Source organism: Biomphalaria glabrata, chromosome 10, assembly GCF_947242115.1.
Source record: "Biomphalaria glabrata chromosome 10, xgBioGlab47.1, whole genome shotgun sequence".
Classification (NCBI taxonomy): domain Eukaryota; kingdom Metazoa; phylum Mollusca; class Gastropoda; family Planorbidae; genus Biomphalaria; species Biomphalaria glabrata.
In genome coordinates, this window is record NC_074720.1 from 14,606,173 (window position 1) to 14,622,177 (window position 16,005).

Below are 16,005 nucleotides of genomic sequence, written 5' to 3' on the forward strand. Positions count from 1 at the left end.
TGATCTTTCGATCCATTCATAGTCCAATGTTCATGTCTGGACTGTTTTCACTGCTCGCTCTAAGGGGCAACCCAAATCTCCTCCCCATGAAGGAACCCATACCAATGTAAAATTACAAAGAAAAGCGGGTCTGAGCGGACCCTAACAGGCTCCGCTGGCCAGGTAAAGGGCAATAGGCCTGGCATCGAAAAATGTGCTACTAATCGCCTCGAAACGTTGGTACATAGGGAGAACGGGCCACGTTGTGAAAAAAGAGCTACCGTTCTTCCCAACACACAAACCATGATAACATACTTTTCCCCCAAACAAACACAACAATTAAAAACCAAAAGTCTCAAAAGAAATTAACCCAACACCAACACCTCATACTTGGAAAGTAAGTATCCCCCACGCTAATTTAGGTGGAAAGATAAAGCAACAAGATCCCCAAATTTCCAAATCTAGTACTAAAACTTTCAAAGTCCTTCAATGTAACTTCCGAGGACTTATTCCAAAGACACTTGAAATAACCAACCTGCTCCACAAAGAGTGTGTGGATGTTGCCTTACTACAAGAATGTCTGATAGGTGAAAAAAGAAGTGTCTCAATACCTGGGTACTTTTCCGCTGCTCCTGTGGGGATTGCCGAGGCCTGGTTACATTGGTGGCTAATGCTCTGGTCGCCAAGAAAGTGTCCACAGACTTGAGTCAGGGGAGGACAGACACTTTGGTATTAGAAATTTGAAAAAATAATAGACGCTTCAAGTGCATCAATGTTTATTATCCACCAAAACAAGAACTGGCTTCAGATGTCAGAGAGACAATAACTGTAGACACTATCATAGCTGGAGATCTAAATGCCCATTCACCTCCCTGGGGCTATGATGAATCAGTCTGGTAAAAAAGTTCATGACCTGTGCAATTCTACTAACCTTTTTCTTTTGCAAAATAAACACTCTCCTCCTACTCTTCTGCATGCTAGCAATGGTTCACTATCACGACCAGATCTTTCTTTAGTCTCTGCTAACTTGGAATCTGTCATAACTTATCAAGTACTAGGCGATATTGGTAGTGACCACCTTCCAATATTACTGACTGCCACTTTTTCTAAAATGAACACCAAGACCACTAAAGAACCACGAAAGTGGTGCTATAGTAAGGCTAATTGGAAAGGATACGAGACAGCTGTCGACAATGCCCTTGAAAAAATCCATGTAGAGTCTAGCTCTGTCGACCTTGTGTACCGTCAAATAACAACAGCTATCCTGGGCATGGCTAAAAAGTTTATTCCTCGAACTTACAAACTTGTTATGGCTCGGAGAAGGGCATACAAAAAGGTCCAAAAGAACCCAAACAATCCAACACTCAGGCAGAAATACAACAGACTCAGCCTACTAGTCAAAACGTCTGTTAACAGGGAAAAACGAGAACGTTGGACCAACACCTGTGCAAGGTTAAACCTAAGGGATAGCTCTAAGGCCTGGAGTCTTCTGAGAAATCTCGAAAATGCTGGGCGTACGAAAACAGCAACCCCATTATCCTCACCCAGTGGGGTAACCATTTCATCAAAGAAGAAAATTGCCATCTTGTTGAACAAATATTTTGCCGAAACCAACAAGACTGCCAAAAAGTCCCCTATGTCCAAAGCCATTGATAAAGCTCACAAAGCTGATGAAAAAAAAGACCGAAAGGAACCACAGACCGAAAGTGCTGAGGGAACGATGAACTCCCCCTTCTCGATAGGCGAGCTTAATGCTGCCATAAGGAAATGCCAGCTTAAAAAGGCTATCGGGCGGGATGGTCACCCCCGAAATGCTTAAGGGAAAGGAAGGGCCGTGCTCTTGGCATTTGTAAATAGAACCTGGGCCTGGAAACGTGCCACATTATTCCTATACCAAAAAAGGGAAAAGATGCTTCCACTGCTGAGGGCTACAGGCCCATCTCACTCACATCTTGTGTGGGAAAGATGGCTGAAAAAATGGTAAATGAGCGTCTGGTTTGGTACCTTGAGAGTGCCCGTCTTAAGCTCCAGAACAGGCTGGTTTCAGGGCTGGAATGTCCGCTATAGACCAAGTCAACATCTTTGTGCAGAGCGTAGCAGATGGATTCCAAAGGACCGAAAGCACATACGCAGTCTTCATTGACTTAAAACAGGCATATGATAAAGTATGGCGGCCTGGTTTGCTTCATAAGATAAGAGCCGTGGGGGTGCTGGGACGGATATATTAATGGATTAGAGACTTCCTACAAGAGCGTACAATAAGAACAAGGATGTATGGAGAAATCTCAGGGGAAATGACCCTCGAGCACGGCCTCCCCCAGGGCTCCATCCTGTCATGCGCCCTTTTCACAGGCTTCATAAATGACCTACCGGCTCAGCTAAAATGCCAAAAGCTGCTATATGCTGATGATATTGTCCTTTGGAAATCTGGAAGGAGCGCAACCTCTATACAAAAAGTGTTACAAGAAGATCTCCATACGCTCTGCTCATACACACAAAAATGGAGGCTAGAAATAAACACCTCCAAGACGGTCTATTCTCTGTTCATGCTCGGGACTGGCATTCTCGGGCAACCTTTCCAGCTCTCCCTCAACGGAGTGGCTCTCAGCATGGAAAAGATACCCAAGTACCTTGGTGTAACTTTAGATCGCAAACTAAAAATGTGTGAGCACATCCAGGATGTTGTAAGAAAGGCCTCAGGGAAACTTTGCATTGTGCAGAAGCTGGCATCCACGAAGTCGGGAGCCCGAGCAGACATGCTCCGATCCCTGTATTTAGGAGCAGTCTAATCACAGAAAGACTACAGCCTACCTGTGCAAATTTATGGCTCTAGGACTGCTCTTGAACAGCTTGATAAAATACAGTCCCAAGCATTAAGATTTGTCTGTGGAACCTTTAGGACAAGTCCAGTAAATGCAGCTGAAATAATGGCTAATATAGGTCCACTAAACCTTAGGAGGGAAAGGTCAGTACTGACCTGCTATGAGCGGTATAAAAGGCTGGATGAATACCTCCCAGCTAGAAAACTAGTGGATGGTTGGAGATGCAGAGGATGTATCCAGATGCAGTCTTTTATGCATCATGCCACTAAACTATCTGATGAAGCTGGCCTCTCCACCAACCGACAAAACATTCAACGCTTTCATCCCCTTCCCCCTTGGTGTCGCCCAACGACCCCAGACATAGGCTTGAAATTAGTAGACCCTAATGCCACTAAGCAAAGTCGTTCATCTAACGACCTTCAAATCCTAGCTCTGAAGACCATTAATACCTTCAAGCCCAGTGCTATTTTTGCATACACTGATGGGTCGGCATCAATAGATTCTGGAAGAGCAGGCTATGGAGCCTACATCGACTTTCTTGGCTCTTACACAGTCAAAATCTTTGGACCATGTGGTAGTGTTTGCAGTTTTGATGCAGAGACCATGGCAGTCTGTGAAGCCTTAAAAGTCATTGACTCTCAACTCGGCGAGGGACATTTGAGGGCAACACAGATTGTTGTGGTCACTGACTCAAAATCTGTACTACAGGCTTTGCAAAGCCCCAGACCATGGCACCCTAATGTCAACACTGTCATCATGGCTTCACATAACATTAAACAACGCTATGGCACCCCTGTAATAATGCAGTGGGTATCGAGTCACATAGGTGTGACTGGCAACACAATTGCAGACTCTTTGGCCCACCAGGGAGGGCAAATTCCACCCACTGAACAGGCTGTAACCTTTCATCAAGCCCTGGCTATAATACAAAAAACAGAAATGGAATAGTGGTTTGAGTGCTGGGACAAGTCCCAAAAAGCCAGTGGAGTCTGGGAGCACTTCCCCGTGGTGGAGGCTGTCCAGGCCTGAGCAAGCTATTATAGCACAGTGCAGGATAGGCCACTGTCCTGTTGGCTCATATTTCTCACGGCTATGGCCAAATTTTGATTCACAGTGCCCCTGCTGCAGGGAAGAAGAGGAAATCGTGCCTCATATTCTCTTTGACTGCCCCAAACTTGCTGATCTCTGTCTCGACAGGTCTGGGAAACCCAAAATTCTCTACCTGTATGGCGACATTTATGCACTACACAAGACAGCAGGGTTTCTGTCCAGGGCTTTTGCAAGAGAGGATTTAAGCCTCTCAAGCCCTGACTCTAATGGAGTTTGATGATGATGATGAGTATTTCTTATTAAAAATTTATAATTTTTCAGTTAATGAACTATTAAAATAATAGTATTCCAAAGGCAGAGCCAAATGGTAAAGCATTTGGTTTCCAAACTGAAGGGTCTCAAGTTGAAATCGCTGTGAAGACTCAGATTTTTATCTTCAGGATTTTCAGAATGTGTCCACCCAACTCTAATAGGTACCTGACATACATATTTGGGGAAGTAAAGTACACTTGGTTATTGTGCTAGCCTCTTTATACCCTGATTAACTGATGATGATGATTAAAGCCTTGTTAACTATCTATATTCATTAAAGCCATGTTACAGTTAAATCAAGATGGTCATTAATAAAGCATATGTGAATGGGATAAGAATGAAGCTTGTAAGTTTTAATAGTTATCTGCTCACAAGGAATTTCTTTTTCATCATCCAGATTAAAGTCATCATAATTATGAATAAGACTGGAGTTCATTCTTAACTTATTGCCATTTATATTTATATGGCTTTTAATCTTCCAGTGCATTCATTTGCAATGTTTTGGACACACTTCTAAATAAAATAAACTTTTTCAAAATGTCATATAATTGATATCAGGATTTTCACCAATAATTAGGTGTCTGGAAGTTCCTGTTAAACCATCAAGGTCCAAGTTTTATTTATTCTCGCAAAAGTAGAACTTTTTTAAATCAAGAAAAATGATAAACTCAAATCAATGTTAATTAACTAGCACTGCTAACTTCACCAATGGATTTAAATATTGAACTATATCTTAATGGGCATTCACCAATGAATTTAATTATTGAATTATGTCTTACTGGGCAAACTTCATAAAATGGATTTAATTACTGAATTATATCTTACTGGGCAAACTTCATCAATGGATTCAATTACTGAATTATATCTTACTGGGCAAACTTCATCAATGGATTTAATTACTGAATTATGTCTTACTGGGCAAACTTCAACAATGGATTTAATTATTGAATTGTCTTACTGGGCAAACTTCACCAATCTGCAATATCCTTATCAATCTTGAGGTAGCAAGGGTGAATCTGATGAAACGAAAAACAGGTTTCTCTGTAGCTAGAATATACAGTGCCATGACATCCACGATGCCAATTGGTACAATGAAAAATGTGATTGTTTCCCAAAGGCTCATCACTCTCTTGATCACATACTAGAGGAAACAAAACATCTACATTTACAAAATGTGAAGGTACATTTTTCTCTTTAGTTATTTTATTAGAAGTGAATATTTTTTTTTATGGATACATCCAAAGGGAGGTAAACAAGTGCCAAAATAAAAAAAGGTTAAATAAATTTATGAAGTAAAATTTCATGTTAAGAAACAGCCAAGTTTAACATCAAGAAATATATAAAATGGCAGCTTTTTTTTAAGACTAAATTTTGTTTCACAGTGGGTCTGTTGCAAGAATAAAGATCAGTATGAATGTTTTCTTATGGGTTTTAATTGTAAAAATACAATTATATGTTGGAATATAGTTAACTATGTCAAAATTGAAAAGGTCCAGTGTGTGGTAGAAGAGAATCATAAACAAAAAAGTTGAAAGATTTACAAAATTAAAGGAACACCTAACCAAAGTTTCAACAAGAATTAGTATTCTATAGTTGAACCAAGGTTTACTTGTAAAATGTTTTACATGTTGCGGATGTTCCTTCAGAGTTGAAGACAATAAATTTCCTAATCCAAACCTCCCACAGGATGACTGGGGATTGCAGCAGGCAGGGTATGAACCATCAAGATGACCAAGCGACAGTCCAGCATACATTAAAGCCCAAGATTTTATGAGGGTATAATTTGGCAAGTGCATCAATTTACTACAATTACATCAATCTATGGTATTTAATTTTTTTTAGAGCTTGGTGGAGGACCAGGGATTAAACTAATATCCTTGAATTCAAAATCCTAACCTTCTTTGTAATTCAAGTTTAAAGAAACAATGGCTTAGTAGACATGTGCTTCAGCGCCTTATCTTACCAACTAAACCCATACAGTATGTGTCAGTGTAAACTTACTCTGAGCATTAAAATTCCACAGTTGAAGGAGACAAAGGCCAAATTGTAGTAGAAGAAAGCAAACCTATGTCTTCTGTTGTGGATAAAGATCTCATCTGCCATGTGCATGACTGTGACAGTGACATCAACAAAGTGAAGGAAGATGACACAGGTTCTGAGAACTATGCCAAGTTTTCTGGCATACCTCTCCAGGAACATCAACTCTTTGAGCTTGGACCACAACTCTTTTTTCTGTCAATCACAAAATGATGAATATTACTTTACAATCTATTCAGCAAATATAGCATTTACTTGCCAAACTTTTGTGAGCTTTCAAAGTTCCAATACTCTTGGTTACTTAGTACATTTGATGGCACAAGAAATGTGTATGATGATGGTTCTTCCTTCTCACAATAAACTACTGTTCTAGTTGCCATGAAGTGAGGGTAGGGGTGACTGTTTGTTCCTGGCTGACACAAATGACCAAAGCCAGTGTACTAGAGGTGGTCAAGCAAGAAAAGTGAATGGACATTCTCAAAACCTACAGTAATGAATTCACAACATGCAGATAGCCTATGAAATGATCAGGTGACCTTTTTGAATGAATGATGTAAAGCGTATGGTGTTTCTATGAGTCTCTAGAAGCTGTGAATACTATATAATTTGGAGAGAGAAATTGTAAATTTTAGTTCAGTACAGTTCAGTTAAATGTATAGTAATTGTTAAATGATACCATTATATTTTGTTCAGTTATATGTACAGTTAACGAGGTACCATACAACTATGATTTGTCTTGTTCAGTTTATGAATTTGTTAAGACATTATGTCTACCCCTAGCTATATGAAAAGAGAGAGACACAACAATATTAATGTACAATAGACACCTTAGCTTTTGTCTTCTGCAAGATAGCAGGATTTAAAAATTACATTCGTAAATAGTAATTAGTATACAAGTACTTGAATTTAAAAGGTCATAATATATAGTCATTTATATGATAAGATAATGCTGAACATTTAATAAATAAATTTTAACAATATAATCTACAATTAAATGATTATTACATTAGGCCTAAAAGTTTATTAATGTTTCCTAATTTTTTATACAATGCAGTAACACATCTGATGAAACATTTATATAATTTTCAAGGTACATCCTCAAATGTATCAAAAATAAACTTACCATGAACTGTAAATGATGAGGAATTTTAAGAGCAGATGAAACCATCAATGGAAAAATTAGCCTGGTATGGCAGGTAGAAAAAAAGAAAAGGATAAAATTAAATTACTTAGATTTAAATTTAAATATAAAAAAAATATAGTTTTAAAAAATCAATTAAAAAGAAAGTGGAATAGAAGATCAAATTATTTATTTTTTTTTGCAATACAGAAAATAAAAATAGTTCACTTTTGTTTTTATTTATTTTAGACATATATAAGTATTCTATTCTTTATTGCCTGACTGACAGAAAATATGAAGAGAATAGCCTGACTTTCTTGGCTATCTAATGCTGTTGTTTTGACGTGAAAGAAAGCTATCTTAATTTGCAAGTTTGACATGAAAGAAATGGTTATAGTTTAACATTAATAGCTATTAAATACTTTTTTTTTTAAATCTTCAAATGAATTTTTAAGCTAATGAACATTTTAAGGATTTTTAGTCCTATTTTCAAGATTCCTCTTCCAAATTCTTTTTTTTTAATGTAAGCACACAACCTCAAATTGTTCTTCCTAAAAATATATTTCCATTAAAAAACTTAATTTGAGTGTCTCTGCCCCCCCCCCCCCCCCCGGCCTCAAATCCCACACAAAAAAATAGGCATCTAACTTATTTTTGTGCATCTTATCTGTGGGTTATACACGTTTCTACAAATGAATGGCAGCTGTGCAGGGAATACAAAGATGCAGTCATTACAAAATTTATTTTACTCATAAACTTAGCATAACAGAAACTATGGGCACATCAGTGAGTCTTTATACCTCCTATAGCTTGCTATGTGGTTGTGAAATGTACTTTGGAATGCTTTATGAACATCTCATTATAAACCTCAAGATAACATATTATAATTAGTACACTCTATTTGCACAAATATGCACACTATACGCTACAAAGTTTGAACTACAAGAATACCCGTGCTGCTGATTGCCCCAGGAATGAATAGCCTATACAATAAGGCTGAGCACTAGCGGATGCACAATCAGTCCAATACTAGGGCCCAGCTCAGCAAATCTTTCTCCACCATCACCAGATACGACTGTAGGCTCCTATTTCACATGCATGTTGAACTCTATGTATTGCTTGTTGGAACAACAACTGGAGCATAATTGCATCTCGAGGGACAGGAATCTGATGAGCAACAACTTTATGCACATGTTGGGTATACATTCTATTTTTACACGTGTGCAGGTTATACTCATATGTAGGGTATATGCACAAAAATAAAAAGTAAAAAGTACCCAAGAATGAGAAGAGTTTAGAGAAAGGGAATAACACTGTTCTACTATACAGAGAACCAATGATAATTCATGATTATTAAGTCAAGTGGATTTATTCTGCTCTGAATACTTCTAATTTATTTACAAATTTAATAATTAATTATAAGAATTTTTTTTTTCGAGTGTAAATAAAAAAAATATTACGAATTTCCTTTAGCCAAAGCTCGTCTAGACCATCTAAGCATTCCTTTAACAGAGTGACGGGACATTAGACCTTCTTCATACTGCCTCAGGTAAGAACACTGGAAACGGATAAACAGAGATATAATCCTAATTTAAGATTTGAGGTGTTGAGAGAAAGTGAAGTTGGTTTTTATTGACAAACACAAAAAAAAGAATCTCTATTCAAGACTTAAAACATTAATTTCTCTATCAAGCTCAAGCATCAAACAATTTTTATCTATGCAGTCATCAAAAGTGTGTCTTGGTTTTAAATATATAAATCTCAGCTAAAACTAATGATTATAGCCATCCAAATTTACCTTCATCATAGTCAAAATACGTTCTATTGCAATTTTCTCAGCTTTCTGGGGATCAACGTCTCCAGATTTAACCAGTTTGAAATGCTTAGAGAAAACGAAAGGATGTTGAATCGCAGTAAATTTTTCCACTTCTAGCCAATCAGCATCAGCTATAAATCTGAAAAGAAAGCAGAAATCAAAATAGTTTTTTCGTAGGCCTAGTTGTGAATATTTTAATTTTACATTTTGTATATAATTGTCATAAAAAAAGCATTTTATTAAGTTAAAAAAAATGAACAATTAGAATGAAATAAAATCAACTTAAGACTAAGTAGCTTTGACAGGAAATCAATTACTAGTGCTTTGAAACACAAAATTAATATTTTACAAATTCTATCACCAACTTGTTCTGGTGCTTAAAACAAGTAATTGTGTTATGTCTGAGATTATTCAGCATTTCTAGAGTACGGTTGATAATTTGAGTCTTTGATTCATCCTCAGATACAAACACTGGAAAAAATAATAATGGAATGTTAAGGCTTTTGACAAAAAAAAAATAGAAAAAGAAAACTATTAATGAGTTAGAAGTATATAATTAATGATCGTTTCAGCCATTTCTATATGAAAAGGACACTTTCACTTTGGAATAATACTAAAGGGGCATAGCGGCCAGATTGGGACAATGCTTTTCTACCAGACAAAGGATCCTGAGGTCTAATTCCAAAAAGGGTTAGAATTTTCAATCAGTCCACCTACAGCTTTAATGCCAAATATTTTTGAGAGAACATATAGGGCAGTTTATAGTGGATCTAATTTACTTTTTGCCCAAGAAAGGACCTCAATGTCTCAAAATTTTCAAATGAGCAATCATTAATTTTAATTAGTTACTGTGAAATAATAGGGGGAAAAAAAAGTATAGAATCATTATTTTATTCTAGTCATTCAGTAAAACCTATGGTAGAAATAATTTGAAAAATATTTTCATATTATTTCCAAAAAATTTTAAGCAGTTTTTGGGGGATCCTGAACTAACCAGAAAAAGAAAATCCACATTAAATTTATAATAAAACATCATTCCCTAAATAAACAAACATGAAATACCAATTGAACATATTTTGGAAATGGTAAATTTCAAAACATGATGCAAAAGTTTTTAGGTCACCATTTTTGTTCTCATTATAAAACAGGCCATTAAAATCATTAAATAGCCAAAAGTTTAATTGAATTAATTCATCAATGAAACAAACCAAAAGTAAACAACAGTATGTACCATCATAGCGAATGACTGCATTGGTAATAACAGAGTTGATTAAAAGAGAGAGTACAATCTGACCAAGTGCTTGAATGAACATCTGAAACAATTACATCTCAACATAATACTATAAAGTGTTGGGTTGAAACTATTAAAGAAATAATACAGCAGACATACCATGTGGCGCAGACAAGATATCAATATGCAAAAATTAGACTAGTTAAGTTTAAGGGTTAAGAATATCATGATTCAATCAAAATGTGATAATAGCCCATGAATACAATCCTCATCTCCTTCTTTCCTAGTGTTATTAGAGCATGGAGTGCATTGCCTGAGTCAGCCAGGAAAACCAAAGACTTGGCAGAATTTAAGTCATTGATTAACATGCATAACTAGATTGACCTAGGAACACATGTAGGATGTAACATCTTCTTCTTTGAAGTAATGTCTATATTTCATAAGATAAGATAGTTATTCAAAGCTAATTAATCTGAAAAAAGTCATATGTATTTTTAATGTTTTTTATCAGTTAGCATTGATTTCCATTTATGCTTCTAGTTAATTTTGTTCAAACCATATATTAAATAATTGAAAACTACTTTAATTACACTGGGTATTCACATTGGAATTTCACAAGCATCATATCTATTTTTGAGAAGTAAAGTTGTTGTTTTTTTAAAAGTACAGATTCAATAACCTTTCCAATGCACATTTCCCAATTACCACCCCACCCAACTTTTCTTGTCCCCTGACAAAAATCTGTCAACTAGTGAAAAGAATGAATACCCATAGGACATAATTATCTTCTTCCTTTGCAGCAAAGTCTGTAATTAATAAGATAAAAAGGCTAAAAAAAATTAATTAGCCTGCCACCCCCTTCTTCCCAACCAAGTCAGAAGTATTAGTTTAGTCCAACAATCTAACTGAAAGTATGAATTTAAAATCATTCTCACCTTTTTAGCACTAGTAATTTTAAAATCCTCATGCAGCACACAGAGGGCCATGATAATGGAGATGGAACCACGAATATTGCATAGGCACATGACCAGGATGTTGCTCCAGGTCAGACAATGTCCAGTGTACAGCAACAAAGGGCTCATCATCAAGATAACACTTACCCTAAAACCATAAACAAGCCTGCCATTTTAATTGCTACTAACATATCTAAAAGTAAAGAAAAGTAAAGTTCCCCTTGCAGACCTTGTGGTCTATAGGGCAGATGATGTAAAGGTCATCTGTTTCGATGGCCTACGGTTAACAAGGGTGTCATGTGGCCAGCACAACGACCAACTGCCTTTACTTTTCCCTAACTAATGTCAGGTACCCATTAGAGCTGGGTGGACTCAGAGGCGCACGAAGATCCTGCAATAAAAAATCCCAGTCTTCACCAGGATTTGAACCCCGGTCCCCGGTTTGGAAGCCAAGCGCTTTACCGCTCAGCCACCGCGCCTCCTACTAACATATCTACAGATGCTAAAATAACCTAAAAGCTGAAAGATTTTTAGAATTTAAAAAAATATTCTAAACTCATGATGGGCTCAAGAAAAACTGGTCCACCTCAAATCTGATATGTGGATGAAATCAAATGGGACCTCACGCAGTGGACATAGATGTTGACTACTGGGAAAATGTAGCATTAGACCAACTGCACTCTATGTGGAGAGAGATGGTGACAAAGAAAGCTATGGACAGAGAAAATGCATTGGCCTCAGCTCTAGAAGAAAAAGTGTGCCAAACAAAAAATGGCTAGATTTTCTACCAAAGAAAATGCCACCTTCACCTGAGTTACATGTAGAGGAGAATGTCTCTCTAGCATAGGGCTCACATGAAAAAGTGTTCTTGGAGATGAACCATAATCATTCTATGACTAAAGAAGGCAAACCAGATATCATGACCAAATTAATAATTTTACTTTAACTTGAAATAATTTTTAATGTATTTATATATTTGAAATTAAGAATTTCTGCATTGTCTGATAATGTAAAAAAAAAAATTACCTATATTGGCTAAATACAAGAAGTTAAAAGCGTATTGCCAGATTTGATTACAGATGAACAAACAACAAAGAAAGCAATTTAACTGAACGATTTTTTTTTTAAATACATAACTCAAGCTGCGTTTTTTAATCACTATGCTGAACAAATGAAATACAAAGATTGAATATTGTATAATTATGATGAGTACTGAAGCAATAAGCTGATCATTGAGTTGACCACATAAAGTCTGTAGTCCATAAAGTACTAATTTCATGGTTAATGATATGCTGAACTATATTTCACCAGTTTTTGTAATTAAATATAATAAATCTATGTGTTGAGGCTGTAATTGACTATTACAAGCTATTTGAATAGGTAATCAACTATATAAAGGGATTTTACATTGTGATTAAAAAAACATTATTTGATCATGTTCTAAACTAGGTTGAATTTTTATTGTGAGTTAGAGCAAAGCAAATCCAAAACTTACCTGACAATGTTTAGGATAAAAAACACAACAAAGATGTAGCCCACATCATTTAAAGTTATGTTTGGCTTGACAACAGTAATGAAGAAAATGCCTGAGATCATGACCAAATTTGTATTGAAATAAGTAGAAAAGACATGAAGAAACCTGTAGAGTCAATCAGTCATTTAATCATTCAAATTTCAAAAAGAAATTGTGCAGTGCATCATAAATCTCAAACTCAATCTCAATCAGCTTCTCAGTATTTATTTTTTATTTCAATGTAATGTTCAGAAGATATTTTAAATCAAAACAGCCAGGTGCTAAAAAAAAAAAGAGTTAACATATATTTTTTTCATACAATTGAATTCAATGTATAAAACAAAATTTTGCTTTTCTCTGTAAAATTTTGAGTAAGAAAACCTGCATAATTTTTAGTGTTAGTTAAAATTAGGCCTAGTATTGGTAATTTGTTTTTTAAAGAATTTCCAGTAATAAAATATTAACTTAGACACTGCGGAAACCACAAATGACAATTGGACGAATGATGTCACATATCATAATAGGTATCTTTGTTCTGATTGTAATCTGTGGTTGATAGGAACAAATTCTGGTCATATAATTACCTGATAAGAAATTTCTCTGTGCCCTCTACCATAAATGACCTCTTTCCTGTCAAAGAAATGCCCATTGATACTACAGCTATAACACCAGACATTCTACACAGCTGAGCTGGGGAAACAAAAAAAAAAAAATGTAGCCCTTTCAGACCTTACAATCTATGGGTAGATGATATAAAGCTAATCTATTAATGTGGCACTGTTAATAAGAGTGTCATGTGGCCAGCAGAATGATTAACCATCGTTACTTCTCTAATATGTCAAGTGTCCTAAAATCTCTAAGATCAAAATCACAGTCTTCATCAGGATTTGAACTCGAGATCCCTCGGTTTACAACAGGCCAACTGTTTTACCACTCAGCCGCGGGGAATCATAGAAAGTTGTTTAATTCAAAATTCTGAATATGTTTTAATAATAACTACTTAGAGCAAGAATATATATGAAAGCAACAAACAATCGGATATGAACAATCAAATGTTTAGAAATCACAACAATCTTGCTCTCAAAATGCATTCTAACACATCTACTATATCATTTTATTCCAATGTATTAAATAAGATAACATAAAGCAGTAGATACACAACACAGTGTACATTACATCAGTTGACAATAGTTGACATAGAAGAGAATAGACAAAAACCTACCTAGGATATAGCACAAGTAAATAGAGGCCACCATTATGCATATTTCATTAACTGAGTCTTTGACAATGCGAGCCAACCAGTAGGCTACTAATTTGGAGGCAAGGAGCCCTAACAGTGGGGCCATAAAAATTCCTACAATATGAACTGGAAAAAAATTAACATTTTTAAGTTTTGAAATAAGGAAAACGTAAAGAAAATATTTAGCCAATCAATATGGGGTTTACAGTTAAAAGTTGAACAAAAACATTTCCACCAATGAGTATCAAGCACACACAAACATTAAATATTTTAGACCAGAAAAAAAATCCTAGGTTCAAACTCAGCCTCATCCTGTGAGAGGTTTGGGCTATAATTTAATTATTTTGAAGGAACATCCAAAACAAGTAAACATTTTACAAACATTTTTTTTTACAAACTTGCAGTAATTATGTATATAATAGGACAGTGTCAAACTTTTATTAAAAATATGATCAGATAATAACAAGATTCTACTAGAATTCTTAAGGTAAAATATTCTGAAATGAAAAGGTCATGAACCACATTTTGACTATGCTGGAAAAACAGTGCTATTGACTGACCTGGTAGAACAGAATCTCCTTTGATGACATTGTAAAGAATAGCACACTTAAACAGAACAAAAGTTTCAATGTTTCCCATCAGGGCTTCTAACTCCAAGAAGAGCTGAATTTTATAGGGGGCAGCTGAAACAAAGTAACTGTAAGATAATTTTATGTTGTAATACTGACTTTTTGCAAAAACATTTAAAATACCAATGGAATAATGTAAATCATTATACAACGATGTGCAACTGGATAAAGACATCAACAACAGGATAGCCAAGATAATGGACACTATGTCTTGGCTGCAGAAAAGAGTAAGGGACAATATCTTGCTGATTAACAATACCAAAGCCTTAGTCTACCAGACCTGTGTGATGAGCACTCTATTACATGGTATAACAAAAATAACAAATGAGGATGTGATGTAAAGAGCAAGGTCCCAGAACATCTGTGCTGTTATCAGCAGCAGACACCTTGGCTGGCTTGGTCATGTTCAGGGAATGCCACAAGGTCAACTTCCACAAGACATTTTGTATGGTGATCTAACAGAAGGCAGGAGAAATGCTGTGGTCATCCGCTTTTAAGGTATACTGATGTATGCAAATGTGCACTCTTTTCTGTAGTCAAGACATAGTGCTCTTCAAAATCAACATCAACAGTTGGGAAAAAGAGACATTGGATTGATCCACATGGAGAGTGAGCATAAAGAAAGTTTCCCAGATTGCAGATGGCATACACAACAGAAGTAGAAAGAAGGGTGAAAATACAATAGTGGTAATGCATGCATGCAAAATGCATTGTAATATCCTTAAAAAATATTAATGAATCAGGGACACAATTTTTTTTTAATGAGTTTAAAAATTAATTGTGAATTATCATTTATAATACTATACCATTTAGCATCATGTAGTTTAAACTGAATGAGACAGAATTAATTAATTGCATAAGGAGAACCTTACATGAAATGAGCCAGGTTTCAGGCCAGCAGATAATTGTTGCTATACTATACTTAACAATCTATATGAGTGAGGTTAGCTTTCATTAATTCTACTCAGAATAAACTTTCTAAAAAATGTTATAATGCATAATATGCTTCAATTAAAAAGTTGAAACGCATTTAAAAAAAAATGTTAGAACTGTCAAGAAACTTACAAGATGTGAAAAGTAAAATAGACAAACATTATCACTTACATAAGCGCTTCAAAAAACCCATTGTCAAAATGGGGGCAGGCATTACAATAACAGAGCTCAAAATAACAGCATGATTCCAATTCCATCCATAATTGAACAACTTTGTAGCAGCAGCTCCCACTATTCCAATTACAATAACTGAAAGATTAGAAGAAAAGCATTTGTATATGAAAAGTATAGGCTCTACATCAATAACATT

General features: G+C 35.6%; 1 protein-coding gene across 9 annotated transcripts in view; it reads right to left on the reverse strand.

The window, feature by feature from the left end:
• Nucleotides 1–16,005, reverse strand: part of LOC106054382 (sodium/hydrogen exchanger 10-like) — a 45,676-nt gene that overhangs the window by 20,508 nt on the left and 9,163 nt on the right. For all 9 annotated transcript variants that reach the window (XM_056043924.1, XM_056043931.1, XM_056043925.1 and 6 more), the window contains exons 5-17: nucleotides 15,807–15,944; nucleotides 14,634–14,756; nucleotides 14,056–14,199; nucleotides 13,418–13,523; nucleotides 12,816–12,959; nucleotides 11,303–11,468; nucleotides 10,368–10,449; nucleotides 9,502–9,607; nucleotides 9,119–9,275; nucleotides 8,781–8,878; nucleotides 7,324–7,384; nucleotides 6,165–6,395; nucleotides 5,122–5,304 (exon numbers count right to left, since the gene is read on the reverse strand). In XM_056043924.1, the coding sequence (XP_055899899.1) occupies nucleotides 5,122–5,304; nucleotides 6,165–6,395; nucleotides 7,324–7,384; nucleotides 8,781–8,878; nucleotides 9,119–9,275; nucleotides 9,502–9,607; nucleotides 10,368–10,449; nucleotides 11,303–11,468; nucleotides 12,816–12,959; nucleotides 13,418–13,523; nucleotides 14,056–14,199; nucleotides 14,634–14,756; nucleotides 15,807–15,944 (1,739 nt within the window). The remainder of the gene's footprint in view (nucleotides 1–5,121; nucleotides 5,305–6,164; nucleotides 6,396–7,323; nucleotides 7,385–8,780; nucleotides 8,879–9,118; nucleotides 9,276–9,501; nucleotides 9,608–10,367; nucleotides 10,450–11,302; nucleotides 11,469–12,815; nucleotides 12,960–13,417; nucleotides 13,524–14,055; nucleotides 14,200–14,633; nucleotides 14,757–15,806; nucleotides 15,945–16,005) is intronic.